The sequence below is a fragment of the Cucurbita moschata genome, unplaced genomic scaffold, assembly GCF_002738365.1.
Source record: "Cucurbita moschata cultivar Rifu unplaced genomic scaffold, Cmos_1.0 Cmo_Scf00001, whole genome shotgun sequence".
In the NCBI taxonomy this organism is placed as follows: domain Eukaryota; kingdom Viridiplantae; phylum Streptophyta; class Magnoliopsida; order Cucurbitales; family Cucurbitaceae; genus Cucurbita; species Cucurbita moschata.
The window spans coordinates 2860564-2881070 of record NW_019268517.1 but is presented as its reverse complement, the minus strand read 5'-3'; the positions used below and the strand labels follow the sequence as shown (position 1 = coordinate 2881070).

Here is a 20507-nt window from a genome sequence, read left to right as displayed (position 1 = left end):
AAATCTTATTTTTATGTTTAATTATCAATCAAAATAAATTCGGGTTGAGTTTTTGGAAATTCAAATCCTAATATTTTATATTTATCGAATTAAAAAAATTATAAATTTTACAAAAAAAAAAAAAAAAAAGAAAGAAAGAAAAAATCTCTAATTTATTAAACCTCGCACTAATTTTTTTAATCCAACTTAGATTAAGTTGGTTTTGGTTGATATTATCATTTATTTAAATTTTTATTTTTAATAAATATAAAATGTTATTAGTAAAACATTTATGTACTTACTTTTAAATATTTAATTTCCAAATAATAAAAATTATTGAAAAATAATTATAAAAATAAAATAAGTAAAATATATTTTAAAATCATTTTGAAATGGTGGGATGGGTGGCTACAAATCGGCGCAGGCCACGGCGCGTGCCCAGTATTTTATTTAGTTCGTTATGCATTTATTAATAATAAATAAATTAGATTGTAATATTATAATACGTCATAATTAAAGTCTTCTAATTAAATTTTCACCATTATTAAATCGTAATATTTTCGAAAAAAAATGTCTCTAATTAAATTAATAACAAAAGTTTCCAATATTTTCATGAGAAAAAAATAACTTTTTTATTTTCTATTAGTTCATACCTAATTTTAATTAAAAAAGTTTAAACAAAATTAAATTTGATCCATATATAAATTTAATTTAATTGCAAAAATTCATAAATTAAAATTTGTGGTTTTATTATCATTTTCCTTTTAAAAAGTTTAGTTAAATAATTCAATAAATTTGAAAAATTAGGTTAAAAAATGGATGGAAATGGAAGCGGTAGAATTGTTCGAATGCTCCAAGCGAGTCTCCTCTCTTATTCTAGCTCTCTTGGATTCCGCTGAGCCTTTCATTCACTTGCTAGAATCCGCAATCCGCTGTTAACAGAACAGATATCTCGAATTTGTCCCTCTTCGCATGTAATATATGCTGTGCTTTTCAAGATGTGCACGCAACCTGTTTGTCAAAAGTCCCCAAAGAAAAAATTACACGATAGGTTCTGTGATCGATGATACTTCAGCCAAAAAACAAGCATATTACGAAGACCCAGTTGGATTCTTCGCAAAACAAGAGGATGTAATATCTTGGACGTCTAAAATCACCAATTTGGTAAGAACAGGCCAGCCGGACTCGGCTTTTGGCTTCTTCAAGATGATGTTCGCAAATGGGCACAGGCCAAATTATGTGACAATGCTGAGCGTATTAAGAGCGATTGACGCATTAAGCTGGGAATCAACGATTGAGGTGATGCATGGAGGAGTGATCAAAATGGGGTTTGAATCAGAAGTGGCAGTTTCAACGGCTCTTCTTGGGTTTTATTCAATGCGTGATATTGGGATCGTTTGGAAGTTGTTTTATCAGATACCTTATAAGGATGTCGTTTTGTGGAGTGCTGTGATCTCGGCATGCGTGAAACATGGCCAGTGTAGTGAAGCATTTCATCTTTTCAGAGAGATGCAATATCAAGGTGTTCGTCCAAACCATGTAAGCATTGTAAGCATTCTACCTGCTTGTGCTGATTTTGGTGCTCTATCTTTGGGTAAAGAGATTCATGCGTTTTCAATGAGAAGGGATTTTTATTCTATAGTTAACATTCAGAACTCACTCATGGATATGTATTCAAAATGTAGAAATCTTGAGGCATCAATTAGAGTTTTGAAAACGATGAGGAAAAAGGACATGGTGTCATGGAGAACTGTAACTCATGCGTGTATCCAGAACAATTGTCCTAGTAAAGCCTTTAAAATTTTCACAAGGATGCGGTCTTTTGGATTCGAATTGGGCGAAACGATGATGCTGGACTTTATAGCTGCTGTGTTATTAGTTGATGAACTTGTACTTGGCTTGGCTGTTCATTGTTATGCGCTGAAAGGTGGTTTTCTCTGTTTTATTTCAGTTGGAACTGAACTGCTCCAAATGTATGCTAAATTTGGTGAATTGGGGTTGGCCAAACTTACATTTGATGAGCTTGTTGACAAAGATATCATTGCATGGAGCGCAATGATCTCAGCATACTCTCATGGTGAAGAACCACTTAGTGCCATCCAGACATTTAAAATGATGCAATCAACTAATGAAAGGCCTAATGCTATAACTTTTGGAAGTCTAGTGAATGCCTGTTCTTCATTGGATGCTCAGGAACTGGGAGAAAGTATACATGCTCATATAACGAAATCTGGTTACTCGTCTAATACACGTTTGATGTCTGCTTTGGTTGATTTTTACTGCATACTTAGAAGGGTAAAGCTAGGAGAACATGTTTTTTATGAGATTTTGACAAAGGATTTAGTTTGTTGGAGTACAATGATTAAAGGGTACGGTATGAATGGCTATGGGAAGGAGGCACTCAATACATTTTCGGACATGTTAAGTTATGGTTTGAAGCCGAATGGGACGCTCTTCGTTTCTCTTTTATCGGCTTGTGCTCAATGTGGTTTGGAAAAGGCAGGTTGGATGTGGTTTAATTCAATGATTGACGAGTATAACATTACTCCAACAGTGGCACATTATGCTTGTATGGTGGAGTTGCTTGCTAGGCAAGGAAAAATTGTTGAATTTGTGAAGAAAATGGCAGTAGAACCTGATACAAGGATCTGGGGTGCTCTTTTTGCTGGTTGTAAATTAACTCATGGGTTCTCTGACATCGCTGATTCTATTGTTCAACAGCTCAATGCTTTTAGAACCAAACAAATCTGACTTTCATGCAAATGTTGCACAACTTTTGTGCTGAGTAAAACCGATGGGAAGATGCGGATGGGTGTTTGGGTTGCTCGACCCTGGTTCGCTTTATTGAAAGCAAAGATCACTGGGAAGTTCGAGGTCTCAACCCTTGTTCTTGCGCGCTAAAGGGCTTATGAAGTGATCGATCGGCCAGCAAAAAGCTCGCTAAGCTTCTTTTCCCTCTCCTCTTCGCTTTTTCAAGGCAGTGGAAAGTCTTCGTGAAAATGGGAAGGTTGCAACAATGAATCCTAGTCCCATAACTGATGGGAGCAGGCAAATTTTGTCAGGTAACTCACACGGCTGATATAGTAACTTCAACATATGCATGTTATTGATTATCATTGGATTCCACTAAATGTTTTGAGTTTGTCTTGAATTCGAAAGGAAGTTATGGTCTTGGTAGTTCTTATTTCCTTGAAACACTTCCATTTCATAACCTATCTATTTATGGTGGACGAAAAATACTCGAGGATGTAGAAGAGCATCAGAAAAGCTTCTTGAAGGTTCGAACTTTCCATTCGTGATTCATGGAGGGCGGAATTCTCAAAGCGATTCTCGTCAATGCCATAAACAACAGACGCGCCAATCGACTTGGTACTCTCCGCTTGTAGGCTTGTTATTCATCAACTTGGTACTCTCTTCTCTTATAGGCTTGTTATTCATTTGAAGCTTCTACCTTCCACTCCTGTTTCTATTGGCTTGAAAATATCAATTAACAACGACTTTACTTGAACATGATTTGTTCTTTAGATTGTACAACTGTTGTGGAGTTCTAAGAAAGTATCAATTAATGTTTTAGGTTCCCCAGCATATAATGCGCGGTGATCGGTGATCGAGGACGATACTTACAAATGAGAAATGAATATAGGATTCAAATTCTTCACCAAAATAAGATGCATATAGAAAATTTCCTTGAATCCATTACAATGGTTATTCTTGTAAGTCACTGCAGTCTCTTCACTTCTTTCAAGATATGATACTGAAGGAAGCACAGATGAGAAGCAGCCAAGAACATTTGTGCAAAGTTATGCATCCTAAAATCCCGGGAAAGAAGTATAATTCATCAAAATAAAATAAAGAAAAACGAACAAGAACAAAGAGAACAAGAACGAGAAAGAGATCAATAGGGACAGAAGCAAAGCCTATTTACCTTGTTCAAGAATAGTGGGACTCGAGTTCAATAAGAGAATAAAACAAAACTAGTTTAGCTAAAACAGAGCCGAGCAGAACTACTTTACCTCCTTCAATAAGGTCAAGAATAGGAGAGGCGTGCAGCGTTCCCCAAAATTCTTCAAAGTGATTGAAAGCAAAATACACATCTGTTTAGGTTTTTTTTTTTTTTTTCATTTTCCATGTGATTTTCCTTCCTGTTATTTTTAGTATAAAAACAACAGATTTTTATCTTCATTTCTTATGTAACGGTTATTACATTTGATACATCATATTGAAAGTACCATAAATTTATTTAAGCAGTCACAGGTCAACTATCAATGTCGAGCCTTGAACGATTCATATTAACAAACAACCGTTAGAATAGAATATATCATTCCAAAAGTTTGAATTTTTGTGGACAAAATTTTGCTCATTGTTATAATTGGATGATTGAAAAATTCCTCCCTTCATCAAAGAATGATGCAAACAAATCAGCTGTTAAACTACAAACTATTTAAACCCCGCTTCAATTCATCCTATTTCATCAGACATCAAATCCGAGATGTGATATGGTTCCGAAGGATGGATATGGACAGTTCTAATAAGATTTCACTCATATGTGTGAATTTGCAACTATATGATTAGAAGATGAAGAAAATACCAATAATTGATCTTACAGCAGCCAATACTCAATCGAGAGATGAGAACACTGTATCAGCAGCTGTGTCAAAGGAAATGGGAGCTGATATCTAATCATCAGAAAGACAATTCTCAAAGGTTCACTGAACATCAATTTAGACAAAAAAAATAAGAAAACACCAAATTACTTGGGCTACAGCCTATGAATGCATATACACAGAAAGCAAGCGCATAAGCCAAACTGCAATTTCCTGATTGATACTTTAATTTCTAAGCCCTCTAAGAACTCAACAGAGCAGATGCTTAACGCAAACTGAAAAAATGTTGTCGAAATCCCGGGGTGGTGGTATTGCTAATCTGCCTTCGAAGCATACGACAGTAGGAAGTATCTCTCAATTCCAATTCCAATTCCAATTCCAATTCCAATTCCAACAGTTAATATAACCAAGTAAAGAATGGCTGTCTAGTTCACAAAATGCAAGAAATGAATTTCAAACATACCTCTACAAAATAAACAGCTGCAAAGCTTATCTGGAGGGAGGGAGAGTAATGGGCATGCAACTAACAGATCATATTATGATTTTTTTCCATTTGGATTAATCAGTGAAGTGAAACAATTAATCCCTATATATACAACAAACCTCCGAACCGCACCCTGCAGTTCCGAACGCAGGACAATTGAAGGGTTAGAATCCGAGCTAGGCCACCACCCTGTAGGATGGATGTGTGTGAACATCATCTTTCAGATTACCTCCACGATGGTCACCCACCCCATAAAAAATTTTCCCGGTCACAACAGATATCTTTTTCATCTTCAAACGAGCTCAAGATTACCATCTTGATCTGATTTTTGGGCAATTTCAGGATGCGAGAATTTACCTGCTGAGGGGATTGCTAGCTCCAGATAAAATAGAAAGATCAGTGAATAAATGATCAGCTGTCATCATCCATTGCGCCAATATACGTCAAATCTGTCCGTCTCACCCGCACAGCCCCTTTAAGCCAGTAAGATGCTCGGAAATTCGCATGTTCTCCAGCACCAATTACAGCAGCGTTGCTGGAAGATTGACTTGATCCAGCACCATCTTCTAGAAGCAACCAAGGGTCAATTTCTGTATCATAATCCTGCTGCGGTGGCAAATGTTTCGACTTCCCAGGAGCATTAGGCACAACCCTTGGTGACGCTACTTTGCTCCCTTGAGGCATGCTACTATTTCCAGAACCAAGTCCAGGTGTGGAACTTCTGGATTGAAATGGAGAAAGGGCAGAAGGGGATATTGTTGGTGGCTGGTAAGATAAAAGGCACCGAGCAGAAGGAAGTGGAATGGGCATTGCAGCTTGGATGCGCCATCTAATCATATCAGGTAGTTGCATGTGGTGCAATTCATTCTGTCAACAAATTAATTCAAAACAACTCGTAAGGACGATATTATATTTCCTTCAAGTACCAGATTGAAATGAAACATCCATATAATATTTTGCTTTGGTACAGGATCAGAGTATTACTCTTTTAGAATCCGACAAAGATCGGAATTTGCACTGTTAGTGTCGATCGTTTATCAATATGACGTTTAATTCTATATTAAGTTGAATTACCGGCGTGCACATCTAGTGACATTGAAACAGCTAATGCTAGTTATCAATATTGTGGGGCTAGTAGACAACTACGATATCGTGCCCTTTTTCACTCTGTCAACAGAAACAAAATGCAAGAGTTTCCTCTGTAAAAGAAACATTTTGTCCCATCTTCCATTCCAAGGGTCAAAAGAATGATCTAGCATATCGATACAGCAACCTACTAAGCTGATAATATTCTCACATGGTGACTAAAACAAATATCTGGCCCTCCTTCCAGAAATGTTAGAGACGATGTACGAAAAAACAAGTGGTTCAATATAATGGATAAAAAAAATTGAATATTTGAAGAGTATAGTGTAATTATTGCTACCTTTCACCCTATGCTTTTTCTGTTTCTGTTATGAGAGTAAAAAGTTATTTGTGAAAATGTGAAGACTAAGGTTGATGGCTAACCTGTAAACTTTCAGCCAGTTCACGAACAAGAGCAGTAGAGTCCTTGCTTGTTTCATTGGTCGACTTAGCAGCAGTTTTCAAACCTAGCCAACTTGGCTGACAACTGCTCAATAGCCCATGTAGAATCAATAACATACTACCAAAAAGACTTTCACCTGGTAGGTCTGCAAATATAGCAAGTGACGCTTCGGAAGATGACTCTACTTCCTTCTTTACCATCGAACTATGGGTGGGACAAAAGGTAAGGTTTGCATCCTCGTGAACTATTCGACTGCCAAGAAGACGAAGGATGACAGAGGCAAGCATATGCCTCATGTTCCGTCCTGATGGCTCCCTGCAAATGGATTTTTTTTTTTTTAGAAAAACTAGAACTTGACTGCTGGAAAATTCAGAATGTAATCAGTGCTGCAGACTCTAGTGAACCATGAAAAACCATAATGAAGCAGCGGCAAGAAAAGCATTTATAGACAGTGAGTTGAGAAATACAAACAATATGTAGTGTTAACAAAATAAGGCATAAAAAAGAAATGGCATTATCAAAATAGTTAGTATAGCAGGGATTAATCCCAATATTACTCCTAAATTTACCTATCTTTGAGGATGACCGGAAGTAACCTCAATATTAATTGTAAACGCAACGACATTGATGCTCGCAAAGCTGCAGGTGAGGGTAGAGGAGAATCTGTTGTGCCTGTTGAACGTCTAGCTAATCCAGGACTGCCTCCTTTCATTTTGCGATTACTTCCTTTGCTCGTAGGGCCCTCTATCCCTGAGGGCACAAGTCCTGTTTGTTTACTTGACCCTGAAGTAACTGCATTTATTTGTTGCTCAATATTATTCAACTGCTTGATTAAATCATTAGCAAAGGTGTTGCGTGATTCTTCAGAACTCTGATCTATGCATGGAAGAACTAATTCAATAAGAGCCCTCTCGGTCACATGTTGCTGACTGGAATGCAAGACTTCGTTGTCGAGCATTTCAACAGACTTTTGGCTATACTTTCTAGAATCTGTGCCTTCTTCAACAACCTCTCCTTCTTCAAGATAAGAAGAATCCGAGCCAGAAATACACCAACCCCAAGGCTTCCAAAACATGGTTTTAGTCGATAGACCTTTACTCTCGGCAATATTAGTTAGTCTCTGTCGTATTGATTTCCTTCCAAATAGGACATCTTGACCTCCAAGAAACCATTTGGCTTGCAACAACATTGAATCTTCAAGAGACCTGCCAAAAAGATGAATCACATCTGAGAAAAGAGGTGCAGCATCAGGCCTGACCAACAACCTTGTAAGAATAATCTCAATAAAATTCTTCTCATTATCAGAAGCAGCTACTTTTTCAGGACTTGGTGACGACAAACGAACAGCATCAGCTAAGGACAGATCTCGTGTCTCAAGTGTCTCAAGTTTCTCGATAAGGGCTTGTTCATTCAAAAGAAGCCTAAGTTCCACCCACTGCCAATGAAATTTTGCAGGTTGTAAGGTATCCAAAACATATACAAGCCTGTCCAGCAACTTCATTTTTCTCTCAGAATAATGACCTTTACTATCACCAACTCCCGAAATCCTACTCCCATCATCTTGATTGTACACAGAACTTGGCAACTTACAATCAATAATAGTATTCAAGAATAGCCTTGCACGTAGAGGAACAAAGGCCATGGGCTTCAAGGGAATATCATTCAACTCCAGTATAGCAGCAAATTCTACATCACTTGTATCGTTCATCAAATGGTTATAGAAACCCTGACTATCCCTTAAACAAACATCTCGAAAAGGCAAATGTCTTACAATATCACCAATTGCGATTGTTAAAGATTGACACAGTTGATTCACATCTTCACGAGCAGTAAAAGCAGCATTCTGGATAAAAGGGCGCCATACAACAAATGAGAATATTGAATAGGCAGGAGATAGGACCAAGCTAAGTGGAAGCAACCGTTGCATTCTAAAAAGTGCCACAATAGACGGCTCACCTAGTAGCTCCACAATCAACCCATCAAACACAGTTCTGCAATTTCCAACAAGCAACCTAAACCAATGTACATAATCCTCTATGGAACTTTCAATCTTATGCATTCCCATTGTACGAGTGTTGCCATTTGCATTTGACCTAGTAGTTCTAACAAACTGAATAAAATCTAATCCTTCTTTTAACCTAAAGAGTGTTACCAGCCGTTCCAGACTACAAACCCCCTGAATAACTGCCCCAATGACAAGTGCAGAAATAGCTGCTGCAATTTTTGTGGCTCTACCTATTACTTTGGTGCTATCACCAAAGACATGAGCATTAGATTCATGGGAATCAGCTAATAATTGAAACTGAGATCTTGATGGCTTCCCAGGAGAATATACTCCAGCAAGTGCAGAAAAGGCCTCCGTTGCAAGAGCAATCTCAAATACACGGCTTTGACGTTCTCCTAGAGCTTCCTTGAGTAGGCATAGGCAGGTAATATGAATGCATAAAATGCGCCTGACAAAGTCCAATGAACCAGAAGCGGATGGAAAATTCGAACATCCTCCAGCTATAAAATCAGCCATCTTAGACACAGTTGAACCCAGATTACCAACAATAGCTGAAACAGCAGAAGACACCAAGGATGGATCACCTTCCTGAGCAGCACCACCTGTATGCCTGATGCATTCCATCAATCCTGTAATTATTTTTTGAGCTATCTGATATCCCTCATCTGATTTCTCTGAGGCAAGCACCTTCGGCGCACCACCAGTAACGACTTTCCTATCTTTTCCAAACAAATAGTGAAAGGCATCATCAACTTGTCGCTGTACCAGTTCTCGCATACTCATTCCAACTCTAGAGAGTCGTCCACCCCCAATCTTTTGCCTAAAAAAATCATCAAGATCCTCCACACCTGCAGGAACTCCAAGTGGAAGCCCCAACTCTCCATCCAATGAACTTGCTGGATCAAGTTCAGCAATAAGTCTCTTGTCACATGTTGTCTTAAAACTCTTCTCCCATTCAACGACACTAGGTATGCTGCCATACTTTTTCAATAAATGTCGAGCATAAACTACCGCTGCAGAGCCTGAAATACGGCCATTTGAAGCCATAATAGCCATAGCACGATGGACTATAGATGACAACGCTTCTGAAATAAGATCAGCTGCAACAAGTACATTCTCGTACCTGCAAGTACAATGGTAAGAGACATTGAGATAAACAGAAAGAGTCATAATATCTGGTCAAGCACCTCCATGACAATATATTACACGCGCATGCATAAGTATTGATAGAGAGAGAGAGAGAGAGCACGCGATTTATCTAAACAAGCCAAAAGTCTACAAAAACGTTCATGTCTCATATATTACTTAACAGAGGAGGGGGAAACTAGACAAGCTAAACTTTTTGTAGAAAATTGCAGGCGTATAGATCATCTACAGGTATTTATTAATTTACAAGCATAAAACAGAAATACAAACTGGAAAAAAAAAATGAAAGAAACAGAAGTTCTCATAAAATCCTTCTAAATTACATGCTTTGTCAACACCCAGAGGTATTTGCAGGAAGGAAACATGACTCAAAATTAAATCACAGAAATAACTTTATCTACATTCGGTTTCTCATTTCCTGTGGTAGTCGTATCTACATGATGTATAATGATCAATGAAAGAAAGAGAGAAGTCTAAATAGATTTCCAGAAGTCACAGGAAGAAACGGAGGCAGAGAGAAGGCGGAGCAGATCAAGAAAATACAGTCAGATCAATAGTAATTAAGAAATATATGGAATAATGCTAAGAGAGAATAATAACTATTGTAGGCAAGTTCACCAAAAATCCCACCGTCATTGGAAGTATAATGAAAAATCATTACTCAAATAGGAAAAAGATAGTGCACCTTCGGAGAGAAGATAATAGATATGCCTCGCCCACTTCACACACTTGATTTTCTACATTCCTTGGTAAAAGTAGAATGCTCCTCCGGCTGTTCATGGTAGAATTTGAACTAATAAGGACTTTTGGCAGCAACCAGAGGAGAAATTTGACCCCTGAAACAAAATCATTACATACATCTGTTAAATACAATATGGATGAAAGCTGATCCTCGCCAAACTTCCAGCGTATGGTATTCCTATCGTCAACAGCTGTTAAGGACCGACCAAATTGGCCAGCTTTTGTGCTAGTCTTCTCAGTCTCTTCGATAATCTGCTTAACAGCAGTCATAAACCAACTTGAAATTGCTCGCTTCTCAGTAAGTCGAAGTCGTTTTAAACTTTTTCCAATAAAAGCAATATCACCACCATGATTTATTTTGCTAGCATCTATTGGTCTGGTAGAATCACCTTCCATTCCAGATCTATGGTGAGGACAGGCTACCCTATTATCACATACATGACTCGTTGATGCACCCTGACTACCTTCAATCCTAGACGCAGCTAGATGAGCAAGACTTTGTGTCTTGCGTCTTCCCTTTAAAACTGGCTTTGTTGTCTTTACCGGTGGATCAACCTTCACTGTTTCAGAGGATTTAGGCCCCTTCTTCACCCACCACGTATCTTCATCATCTGATGGAATTGGTGAAGAAGATCCATGAAGGTACAAGGGCTTTTCATCACTTACTTTCCTTTTTTTGGCTCTTCTGCAATCTTCACACCCAGGTGTTGCTTCTGCAATATCTATTTTCCCATATACTGATGCAAAAGACTTCTTAGCAGTCCCTGTAGTATCATCTAGATCAGTATCTGTGGGAGTTGACGAACTGTTTGGAAACCGTAAAAGCAATGATATGGCTTCCTTCAGCTCTTCAATGTCAACTTCACTTATGATACTTTTAGTAGTGCTCATGTTGGACAATGACTTAATTGATTTCAATTGGTTAACAGAAGTAACAGAACTAGAAACCTTGTCGGAGGTTGGACACATCTTTCGCTTTTGATTTAATGATGTATTTGCACAGCTAATATCACTTTTTTGTTCCCATTCGAGCCCATGAAGTACCAGACGACGTTCTTTGGAGTAGACATTTATAATGTCTACAAGTTGTGCTCCTTGTGCAATTTTCCCATCATCCAGAGTGGCATGAATAAAACTTCCGGGTAAATATTTCAAGATTTGTTGGTGTCTCCTCCTTCTTCTATCTGGCTCAACTGCTGGGCCATTGGAGTCCACAATTCCACTAACTATTAGCTGCCTTACATATAAATGAGGATAAAATATACCAGCACGTATAAGTTCCACAATGAGAAACTGAACACGCTCAAAACCTTCTCCTTTTTGCACTTCATGTTGATCAATCCAACAAACAAGAATATCGTGTAAAGGACCTGGACTTTCAAACAAGTCTAAAGAACCAGCACCTCCCGACCTTTTCAACCTACTTTTTGGTTCATGTAAATTCCCAACTGGTTTCCTACCAAATGAACTGTTCTGATGGCTAGAACCCTTTACAATGGTGGAATTGAGTCCAATTGCATTTTCATATTTACGTCCAGATAAACTTCGAAGATCTCTGGCTTTCATTTTAAGAAGCCTAGTGGCAATATAAACCTGAGAAAAAACTTTCCCACCAGTGAGCTTTAGCTCTCGAGGTGCAGCACTCCAAAAATCCCTGTAGTCACATGTTGCCCACTCACAAAGAAAAAATACTGAACAAGCAAATGCCACATTGACAGTCTGGTTCCATTTCAATGGCATTCTTAAACACGGGTTTACTTCTTCAAACCAAGCTTCACATATGGATCCGTTACAGCAGTTTTCAAAAAGATATTTATAAGCTACTCCAATATCTCCATGTAGTAGAGACTTATCCAATGCATGCACAGCTTTAGCCACGCTGCAAACTGGGAATTCAGGGTTTACTGCCTTTGCAAGACTGTCTGTACATTTCTGTATTGATGAAACAACATTATCAAAAGCTGAGGATTGATACTGAAAATCAATCCCTTTACTTCTGAATGGACTGGCAACTTCTGCTGAAGCATATCTCAGTTTTGTTGCATCTTCAGGTACCTTTGACCCAAAATTCCCTTCATTAACTGTATGTGATACAACACAAGGTGGAAATGGGAAGCAATCCAAAGCAACAAATGTGTCGGGCACAGCCAGAACTAAATAGCGAACCATTTCCACCAAAGCAGATGTTGTGTATGCTCTCCTTGAATTATCTACTAGATCTGACCCACCAGGAAAAGAATCTCGGATAAACCGAACAGAGATTCTGACAAGAGTACGTACATAGGTCTGAGATAGGACAATTGTATCTAAAACACCATAAATAATTGGCAGCAGCAACTCCAAAAACTCGAGAACATCATTTTCCTGAGAAAACAAACAGGAAAATGAAATCTTTGAGAGATGAAACTAAATACTCAAGATATTTCCAAATTCTTCTCCAATCATTTTAGGATTTAATACCTCTAATTGTCCCAGCACCCAATCGACAATGAGAGAGGGAAGCAGAAGCCCTTCAGCTTGATGCCATAGCAATAGTCTAACCACATACCACCATTTGAAATGTAATGAAGGCTCTTCACCATCAAAGATCGCTGAAGGAGGATCACCCTTTGTATGTGATAACCCAACAGAAAACACTTGCGGAGACTGGTCTTTGTTTGGTGGAGTCAAATGAGAATTGCCTCTTGAAAAAAATTCCTCCACCAGGCATTCCAAATAGTCAACCACATCTTTGGTCCAAAATTCAGTACGGGATAACTGAGCTTTGTCGAATGCTCCACATGATATACTAGCAGAATTAGGGCGCACCTGTAATGTAAAACCATAAACTGCTACATTCAAAATTGTCAACCTAGGTCTAAGTGACCATTACAAAGTTTGAGCACATTCACCTGATTAAGATAAGTAATTTTAATGAACCAAGTTGCTCTCAGCAATGGGACATTATTCCTAATGAGAACTTCAAAAAGAGCCCTTTTCCTATACCCATGAGGAACATTATCTGCCAAAGATCGCAAATGTTTATGCTGTTGTGATAAACCCTGCATCAAGAGGACATAATGTTTCAAATTAAGTGAGGAGTGGTTGAACTTGAGGAATGTTAAAACACCACTCAACCCAAGAGCTTTAGTTAAAAGGGCATTGGTTATAGTATAAAAGATAGTTTAGCAGCACATAAAGGTTCATTATGAAGGACTACATGAGATCCTAACAGTGTCACCGCGTGTTCAATTATCCCTTAACCTAGCTATGTTGGGCTCTTAAACCATTACTGTAGCTCACCATATCTATTTGATACCCCCTTATCCACATCTAACTATCGACTATGGTACATAACTTTCATTGTTCAGACGCTCACCATATCTATTTGATACCCCCTTATCCACATCTAACTATCGACTATGGTACATAACTTTCATTGTTCAGATGCTCACCATATCTATTTGATACCCCCTTATCCACATCTAACTATCGACTATGGTACATAACTTTCATTGTTCACACATCGCATGTCGATGGGTGGATATAGTATGTGTTGCTGAGCATGCAGCCATTTTTATGGTACAAGATTTTGATCCAACTACTCGCTACAACAATATTTTAAATCGTATACTTAGACATCGTGATGCAATCATATCACATCTCAATTGGGTGTGTATATTTTTAGGTGTTCCCAGTTTTGGTTTGTATATTCATAACGATACCATGAGTGCTTTAGGTCGTCCTCAAGATATGTTTTCAAATACCGCTACACAATGACAACCCTCTTTGCTCAATTGATAAAAAAAACCATGCTTTAGCACCTAGTATAATAACACCACGTGCAACAATTTTATATGTTTTCTGTAGTAATTCTTACTGATACTTGGTAGCGGCAAAAAAAAAATCACAATATTATGCATGGGTTGCTTAATCAATATTTATTTATGGTCCATATCTTGGAGAACGTTTGGCTGATAATAACTCACTTCTTAGTTGCCAAACCCCCTGGTCACTATGAACAACACCAATCAGTGCAATAGGATGCATGTATTTATCTATCTCTCGACTTGAAACAACCGGAGCAGGTTTGGAAAAGGATCTTTATGAGTGTCCTAGGTTGGGCCAAGAGGGTGTATAGAGTGATTAAATCAATAAAAAAAATAGAGAATTCAATGAATCAAAGGCGATCATATTTGAATATTAGGCTGTCGATACTTTGTAATTCAGTAGTTGATCTTCATTCTACTAATCAACTTTCAATTAAACTTGGCCTAATGGCTTGGAAATTGGCATAAGTCCTAACAAGTAACTATCAGTTTAATTGGAGAGGAAAATGACGCTACACGTGTTGAAACCCATCCTATCCTAATTCCCTGTTGAAGTATCACTCAACTAATAGCTAAAACAGATGAAATAGAAATTTTAATTTCTTAAAAGAGAATGTGGTCGATTGAATTATACCAAATGAGAAAATGGAAATTCCCTTTTACTTTCACCCCCCACCCCCAATTATCACGTTAACTAATATGTGTGTGTGTGTGTTCTTGACATAGAATCGTGCATGTGAAAATACCCACTCCTACATGCTTTCACGTGGTTACTCATACAGCTATACATCACCCATGCACAAATCAGAAAAGAACTACCTCTCTACTATTCAATGTATAGCAATTGAAGAAATACGAAAGATACTCCCCAAAAAAGGTGAACTAAGTCATAACATGAAATTTATAAAATTTTTGCTCTAAACATTAGAAAAGTATAGGTAGCTAAAATCAATTTTCAATATTTATTTTCTTCTATGCAGAAGGAAGGAGTACCTCAATCCACTTTTTCCGAAAATCTTCACTACAAGGTTTTTGTTCGGGAAAGATGCCAGGCTTTGTTAATAAAGAAACAGATAGGGGAACACCATAAACTTGACCAGCCTGTCATATAATAACGAAAGAAAAAATTAGAATGAGATTAACAAATGGATGGTTAGAAAATCCTTAATAAATAATGAAGGAAGAAAGTTTCACCTTCCGCTTCTGAGCACGTGAATCATTTATGGCCCTCAGACGTTTTCTTATAGCCTGGAGAGAAAGAGAAATAAGTTTCTTACTGCACATCTAACCAATTGATCGCCTTAAAAGCCATAAGAATTAAAATTATTAGCAGTAATAAAATTTTCCAAGTACGCAACATGGGGGGTGGGGGGGAATTTGGTAGCTATTGATTCGAGTAACATACATCCTTGCACTTGATGACGAGATGCTTAGAAAATGCTTGAACCTGAGTCAATAAGATCTCTCTGGCCTCCTGACACACTCAACAAAGACAAATAAATTGCATAATCTTTTTTTTTTTTTTTTTGGTCAAGAAACATAATCTATTACAAACAGAAAGGTTTTGATGAATTAGAAAACAAAATAGGGAAAAGGCTAAATTGCTTATATTGTTATAAACATAAGTCAAACAAGCACTCAATACAAAGAAGAGGTTGGTTAGAATAGTCAAAATATGTTCATCCAATGGTAATTACACACTTGATCAAGTTGATCAAGCTCTAAACTCAAATAATTTTATTACATGAACAAGAGCACAATCTAGATAAAAATTAAAATTTTCATCCATGAAGGAAAGATATTTGTCAAGTGAAGCAAGCACACGAATGAGTGTAAGGGAAGCTAATGGGACGAGGAGAAAACATATTGAAGTGCATCATTAGAACCTCCAAAATGTGTGTTCAATTGGATTGCTTATATCCACTAAGGTAATACATTAAACTTCACCAAACCAGAAAAAAAATACGATTACACAAACTCAATCTAAAAGTTGCTGATAAGAAAGATGCACCTCAAGCCCTTCAACAGTCTCTTTGTATCCAGACTGCGCATACTCTCTAGTGAGGTTCTCCTCGGGACAGCTAGGAGTTTGAGGGTAATAGTCAGGAGGCCCTAGCCTAAGATTGACAGAGAACAAAGCATTGTGTGAGAAAAAAAATACTACCCAGGAAAAGAATAGCAAATCCATATAGATGCAATCAATCGAGCACTCAAAATGTTCTATAAAATTTTAAAACTGAAAAAGAAAACAATTAAATTCAATTCAACCAATGATGTAAATCAGATCACACAAATATTTAGAAAACGAACTTACAAATTATTGGCATGAAATGAAACAAGAAGGTGGTAAAAAGAAAATATTGCAAACCAATACCGATTATTTAAAGCCTCCTTCTCGCACTTCAACTTGTATGGTGCAAGTGGAGCTGGCCGCCTGCAAATCAAGAAATATTCAGTTGATTTCGGGAGAGATAAATTCAAGGTGAAAAAGAAGAGTACCAAAGAATAGGTAAATCAGCATATCCTCCCAGAAATAGAAAAAACTAAACAGCAAGCAAGCCATTAATCCCACTGGCTGCTCATAATCTTGTAAGCAACAAACATTTGAGAAATCAAATGCAATAAATTGCTCTCATTTATATAGTACGGGAGAATTTCAGATGCAACCCAAAAACTATTTGGGAAGTTAACTATATACTCCTTTTAGTTTGATAGTCATACCATTACACAAAAGGGCTAACTTTTATCATTGTCTTTTACAAAAAAAAATAATAAAATAATTAATAATAATACTTTCATGAGAAAATTATTAAATAAACAAGCCAACAACAAGAGTAATAATGATAATAAAACAGCACAAAACAAAAATGAAAGGGAACGATCCAAAAATAAAACCAAAACAAAAAAGTTAGTCCATATCTCACTTCTTTTTATTTCTTTAATTTTCTTAAACCCCTCAATTTCCTCAAATCATACATCAAACCATTGTCTATTTTCAAAGTTTATAGCTCTAACAGCATGGCATAACTTACGACAACTACAGAGACTTACAGCCTTAAAGGTACATCTGACAAAATTAGAAAAAAAATTCATGACAGCATCGTAATTAGCTTAATAGCTGAACTTGAAATGGAGAGTTTACAGTTTTCCCTGAATAAAATGTACATGTCTCTGACCACAATACAGCAGTTAACAAAGTTGCAGACTGATAAAGTAAAAAACTCTTAACTACCACATGCCTTAAAAAAATGTAACTAAACTGCACAGAGAACAAAAAAGGAAACGTTACAGGAAGAACGTATAAAAAAGGCTACGGAATCATTACCGCCAAAAAAAAAAAAAAGAAAAAACTCCCCAGTTTCACAGAATCTATAAATCTCTTTACCTGGAATTTAAAGGAAAATTGGTTGGCAATGAAGAGGAATCAGCTCGGATAGCATCCCTTGCTGATGGCCCACCTATTGCACTATTATTAACTGCACTAGTGCAGCTGGCAGGATGATACCTTTGCATATCTCCCAACCATCAACTGCATACTTCCGTCAGCATCGGTCTGCTATATAAAGCTGTGCCAAACAGACCACATTCAAATTGCGTGCTTGTAACTTAGTTCTATCAGGTGAAGAACAGGTGTAAGATCCCGTTGCAAATTCTTCAGCCATACAAGTCCAACCAAGCAATTCAAAAGCTAGTCAATTTCAAACAATAACTAAAAGACATAAACTGAAGATACACGTTCAGAGATTCAAGATCTTGTCCATTTTGTATGAAGTTGAATCCAAGGAATCAGAAACAAATTGCAAACAATCTTAGGAATAAAAGTTTTGTGGTGATAAAACATTGTGGAAATATACAGCGGCAGTGTGAAATAAACAACACGAGTCACAAATTCTGCTTGATGATTGTACATTTCAACATGCCACAAACCCAGTTCCAGAATTTAACATATCTTGTCAAAGACTATCACAACGAAACTCAGTTCAATTACATTTAACATGTCTTGTCAAAGTTTACAACCAACATCGCATCCATCTAAATTTGCAGTCCATAAGATTGCAGTTTAAATTTTAATCTCAAATAAGTCATGTGACCTGAAGATTATTCAAATTTAAAACAGGCGTGGAGAAACAATGCTTGATATAGCATACATTCCCCAGGACTGAATAGAGTAAACTACGGTCAGCATAACACATTAAAGTCGGAGAGGAATACCGTATCTCTTAAAGTACGAGCCAAGGTGATGCCTATACTTGGAAGTTTGTTGGCAAAGCCATACTAAATATGAACCCCAAAAAAGCTCTAATCAGCTCGGAGAACCCTCGTAATGATTAATATAGAAGACTACGCTCAAATACATGAAACAAAACTAAGCTCATTAACAGTTCAGAACGAACTACTATAAACCCTAAATTTCAAGGGCAATTATGCGTGATCTGAACTAAAATTCTAAAACATATAAAATACACACAAGGTACGCAACCGCATCAAATCAAATAACACAATTTGGAAATAAAAACGCCCCAACGGAAACTAGGGTTTAGGGAAAAACCTGATCCCGAATTCGACGCAGCAAGCCGGTTCTTCTGGGAGTGACTAATTAGGTACAAGTACGCAGTGGAGCAAGGGTTTTCTACACGATTCAGAAGATATAAACAAAGAAGGAGATAATGGAACAAAAAAAATAAAAATACAATATTGGGATTTCACTTGGAGAGCGCAACTGTACGAGATTTTGAAGCCATTAATGGACGCCAAAAGGAAAAGGAAAACAAAACTTGCGAGCAGTTTCCAGAGCAGATAAATGGAGGAATTCGTGAAGGAAGAAGAAGGGTGTCGGACCTTGAAGGCTTTGACTCTTCAGCTTAATGCTGGTGACGACGACGACGACGCCTCTGGCTACCCCGGTGTTGGAATAATGGAAAGAATGGGGGTGATCTCGTAATTAATAAGAAATAATTTTTTTTTTTTTTATTTAGTTTATATCCACTTTTACTAAATCTTCTTGCTAAAATGCCCACTTTCAAAGTCATTCAAGCATGCCCATTGGGGCTATTTTGCAAATATCCCAAATTTTTGTGCAATCTTTTGAGATTTTATTATTCAATGCAATGAGCAAGTGTAGGAAAAACGAGCGTGTACGATGAGTTATCTGATCGTTACTTTAATACAAAACGAGCGTGTACGAGGTAACAGTAACAGTGCATGCATTAATATCTCGTAGAGCTATACGACAACACGATAAAAGGTATGTAAGTTGTCCATTACCAAGTTGGTCAAATGCGTTTAAAAGTTATTAATTTGAAATTTTCAATTTACGAGCAAAATATTAGAAATAAAATCACTTTTGGATATAGTGCAACCAACTAAAATTATTGTTGGATTTGCAATCGTGACTTTAATACAAAACGAGTGTACGAGGTAACAGTGATACAAACGAGCATGTACGAGGTAACAGTGATACAAACGAGCGTGTACGAGGTAACAGTAATACAAAACGAGCGTGTACAAGGTAACAGTAATAGTGCATGCATTAATATCTCATAGAGCTATACGACAACACGATAAATGGTATGTAAGTTGTCCAATACCAAGTCAGTCGATTGCGTTTAAACGTTATTAATTCAAAATTCTCAAATTACGTAATAAAAATACGAGCAAAATATAAGCATTTTATTAAGTACGAATTTAGTTTTATGTCCTTTAAAATTTATAATAATTTATTTATTTACATAGATCGATAAACTAATTAGGGCTCTGATACGTTTATAAACTACAAATATTGAATCGTTTGGTCGTTATTTTCACTTAATTTTTTATTAAAAAAAATAGGGTGGAAATTAATTTATTATAAATTAAAAAAAGTAAATTATTAGATAATATAATTGTAAGTCACCAATACAATTTGAAAGGTTGTTAAGGATAACTAATTTCCTTAGCTAGTTTGCATGTGTTGCAGATATAGACAAAAAATGACATAAAAGGGTAAAAAAGTAAAAGAGTAATAATGAATTTGTAAGCTAACTTCCAAATTTGGAGTAGAAAAAAGGTAAAGCCATTAATAAACCCCCAAGTTTAATGCACAAACAAATTAACAAATATGGTTAACCATTAAAAAAACCCCAAGTTTAATACACAAACAAATTAACAAATATGGTTAAATTTAGTCAAAATTAGCATCAAGCGGGTATATTTTGAAATGTCCATATTGTCC

The 20507-nt window shown here is 36.9% G+C and overlaps 2 protein-coding genes and 1 long non-coding RNA gene across 9 annotated transcripts; 2 read left to right on the top strand and 1 right to left on the bottom strand.

Moving 5' to 3' along the window:
• Positions 1–807: 807 nt before the first annotated feature.
• On the top strand, positions 808–3041 carry LOC111441423 (pentatricopeptide repeat-containing protein DOT4, chloroplastic-like). Its single transcript, XM_023078414.1, has one exon. It carries the CDS (start codon positions 961–963, stop codon positions 2728–2730), a length of 1770 nt encoding a protein of 589 aa, XP_022934182.1. The 5' UTR covers positions 808–960; the 3' UTR covers positions 2731–3041.
• Positions 3042–3292: 251 nt separating this feature from the next.
• Positions 3293–4221, top strand: LOC111441434. Its single transcript, XR_002710155.1, has 2 exons — positions 3293–3385; positions 3554–4221. It is a non-coding gene; the product is annotated as an uncharacterized LOC111441434 (long non-coding RNA).
• A 307-nt stretch (positions 4222–4528) lies between these two features.
• Positions 4529–19226, bottom strand: LOC111441386 (mediator of RNA polymerase II transcription subunit 12-like). Of its 7 annotated transcripts, none has more exons than XM_023078375.1 (14): positions 19136–19226; positions 18846–18926; positions 17682–17948; positions 16671–16730; positions 16308–16413; positions 15702–15770; positions 15491–15544; positions 15290–15397; positions 13379–13528; positions 12948–13295; positions 10432–12851; positions 7165–9723; positions 6577–6910; positions 4529–5934 (listed from the first exon to the last, which is right to left on the bottom strand). In XM_023078375.1, exons 3-14 carry the CDS (start codon positions 17807–17809, stop codon positions 5479–5481), a joined length of 6792 nt encoding a protein of 2263 aa, XP_022934143.1. In that variant the 5' UTR covers positions 17810–17948; positions 18846–18926; positions 19136–19226; the 3' UTR covers positions 4529–5478. The 7 variants fall into 7 exon arrangements, with proteins under 7 accessions (XP_022934143.1, XP_022934161.1, XP_022934152.1 ...); XM_023078393.1 differs by having other exon boundaries at positions 17682–17862; XM_023078384.1 differs by adding an exon at positions 18509–18571 and having other exon boundaries at positions 17682–17862; positions 18846–19208.
• Between the last annotated feature and the right edge of the window lie 1281 nt (positions 19227–20507).

Excerpts from the sequence above, each read along its gene's own strand:
- LOC111441423 (XM_023078414.1), top strand. The coding sequence starts at position 961 with ATGCTGTGCTTTTCAAGATGTGCACGCAACCTGTTTGTCAAAAGTCCC.
- LOC111441386 (XM_023078375.1), bottom strand. The coding sequence starts at position 17,809 with ATGCAAAGGTATCATCCTGCCAGCTGCACTAGTGCAGTTAATAATAGT. Across the intron at positions 15,545-15,701 it reads TCGTCATCAAGTGCAAGGAT|GCTATAAGAAAACGTCTGAG; the intron begins GTATGTTACTCG and ends CTTTCTCTCCAG. Across the intron at positions 5,935-6,576 it reads AACTGGCTGAAAGTTTACAG|AATGAATTGCACCACATGCA; the intron begins GTTAGCCATCAA and ends ATTTGTTGACAG.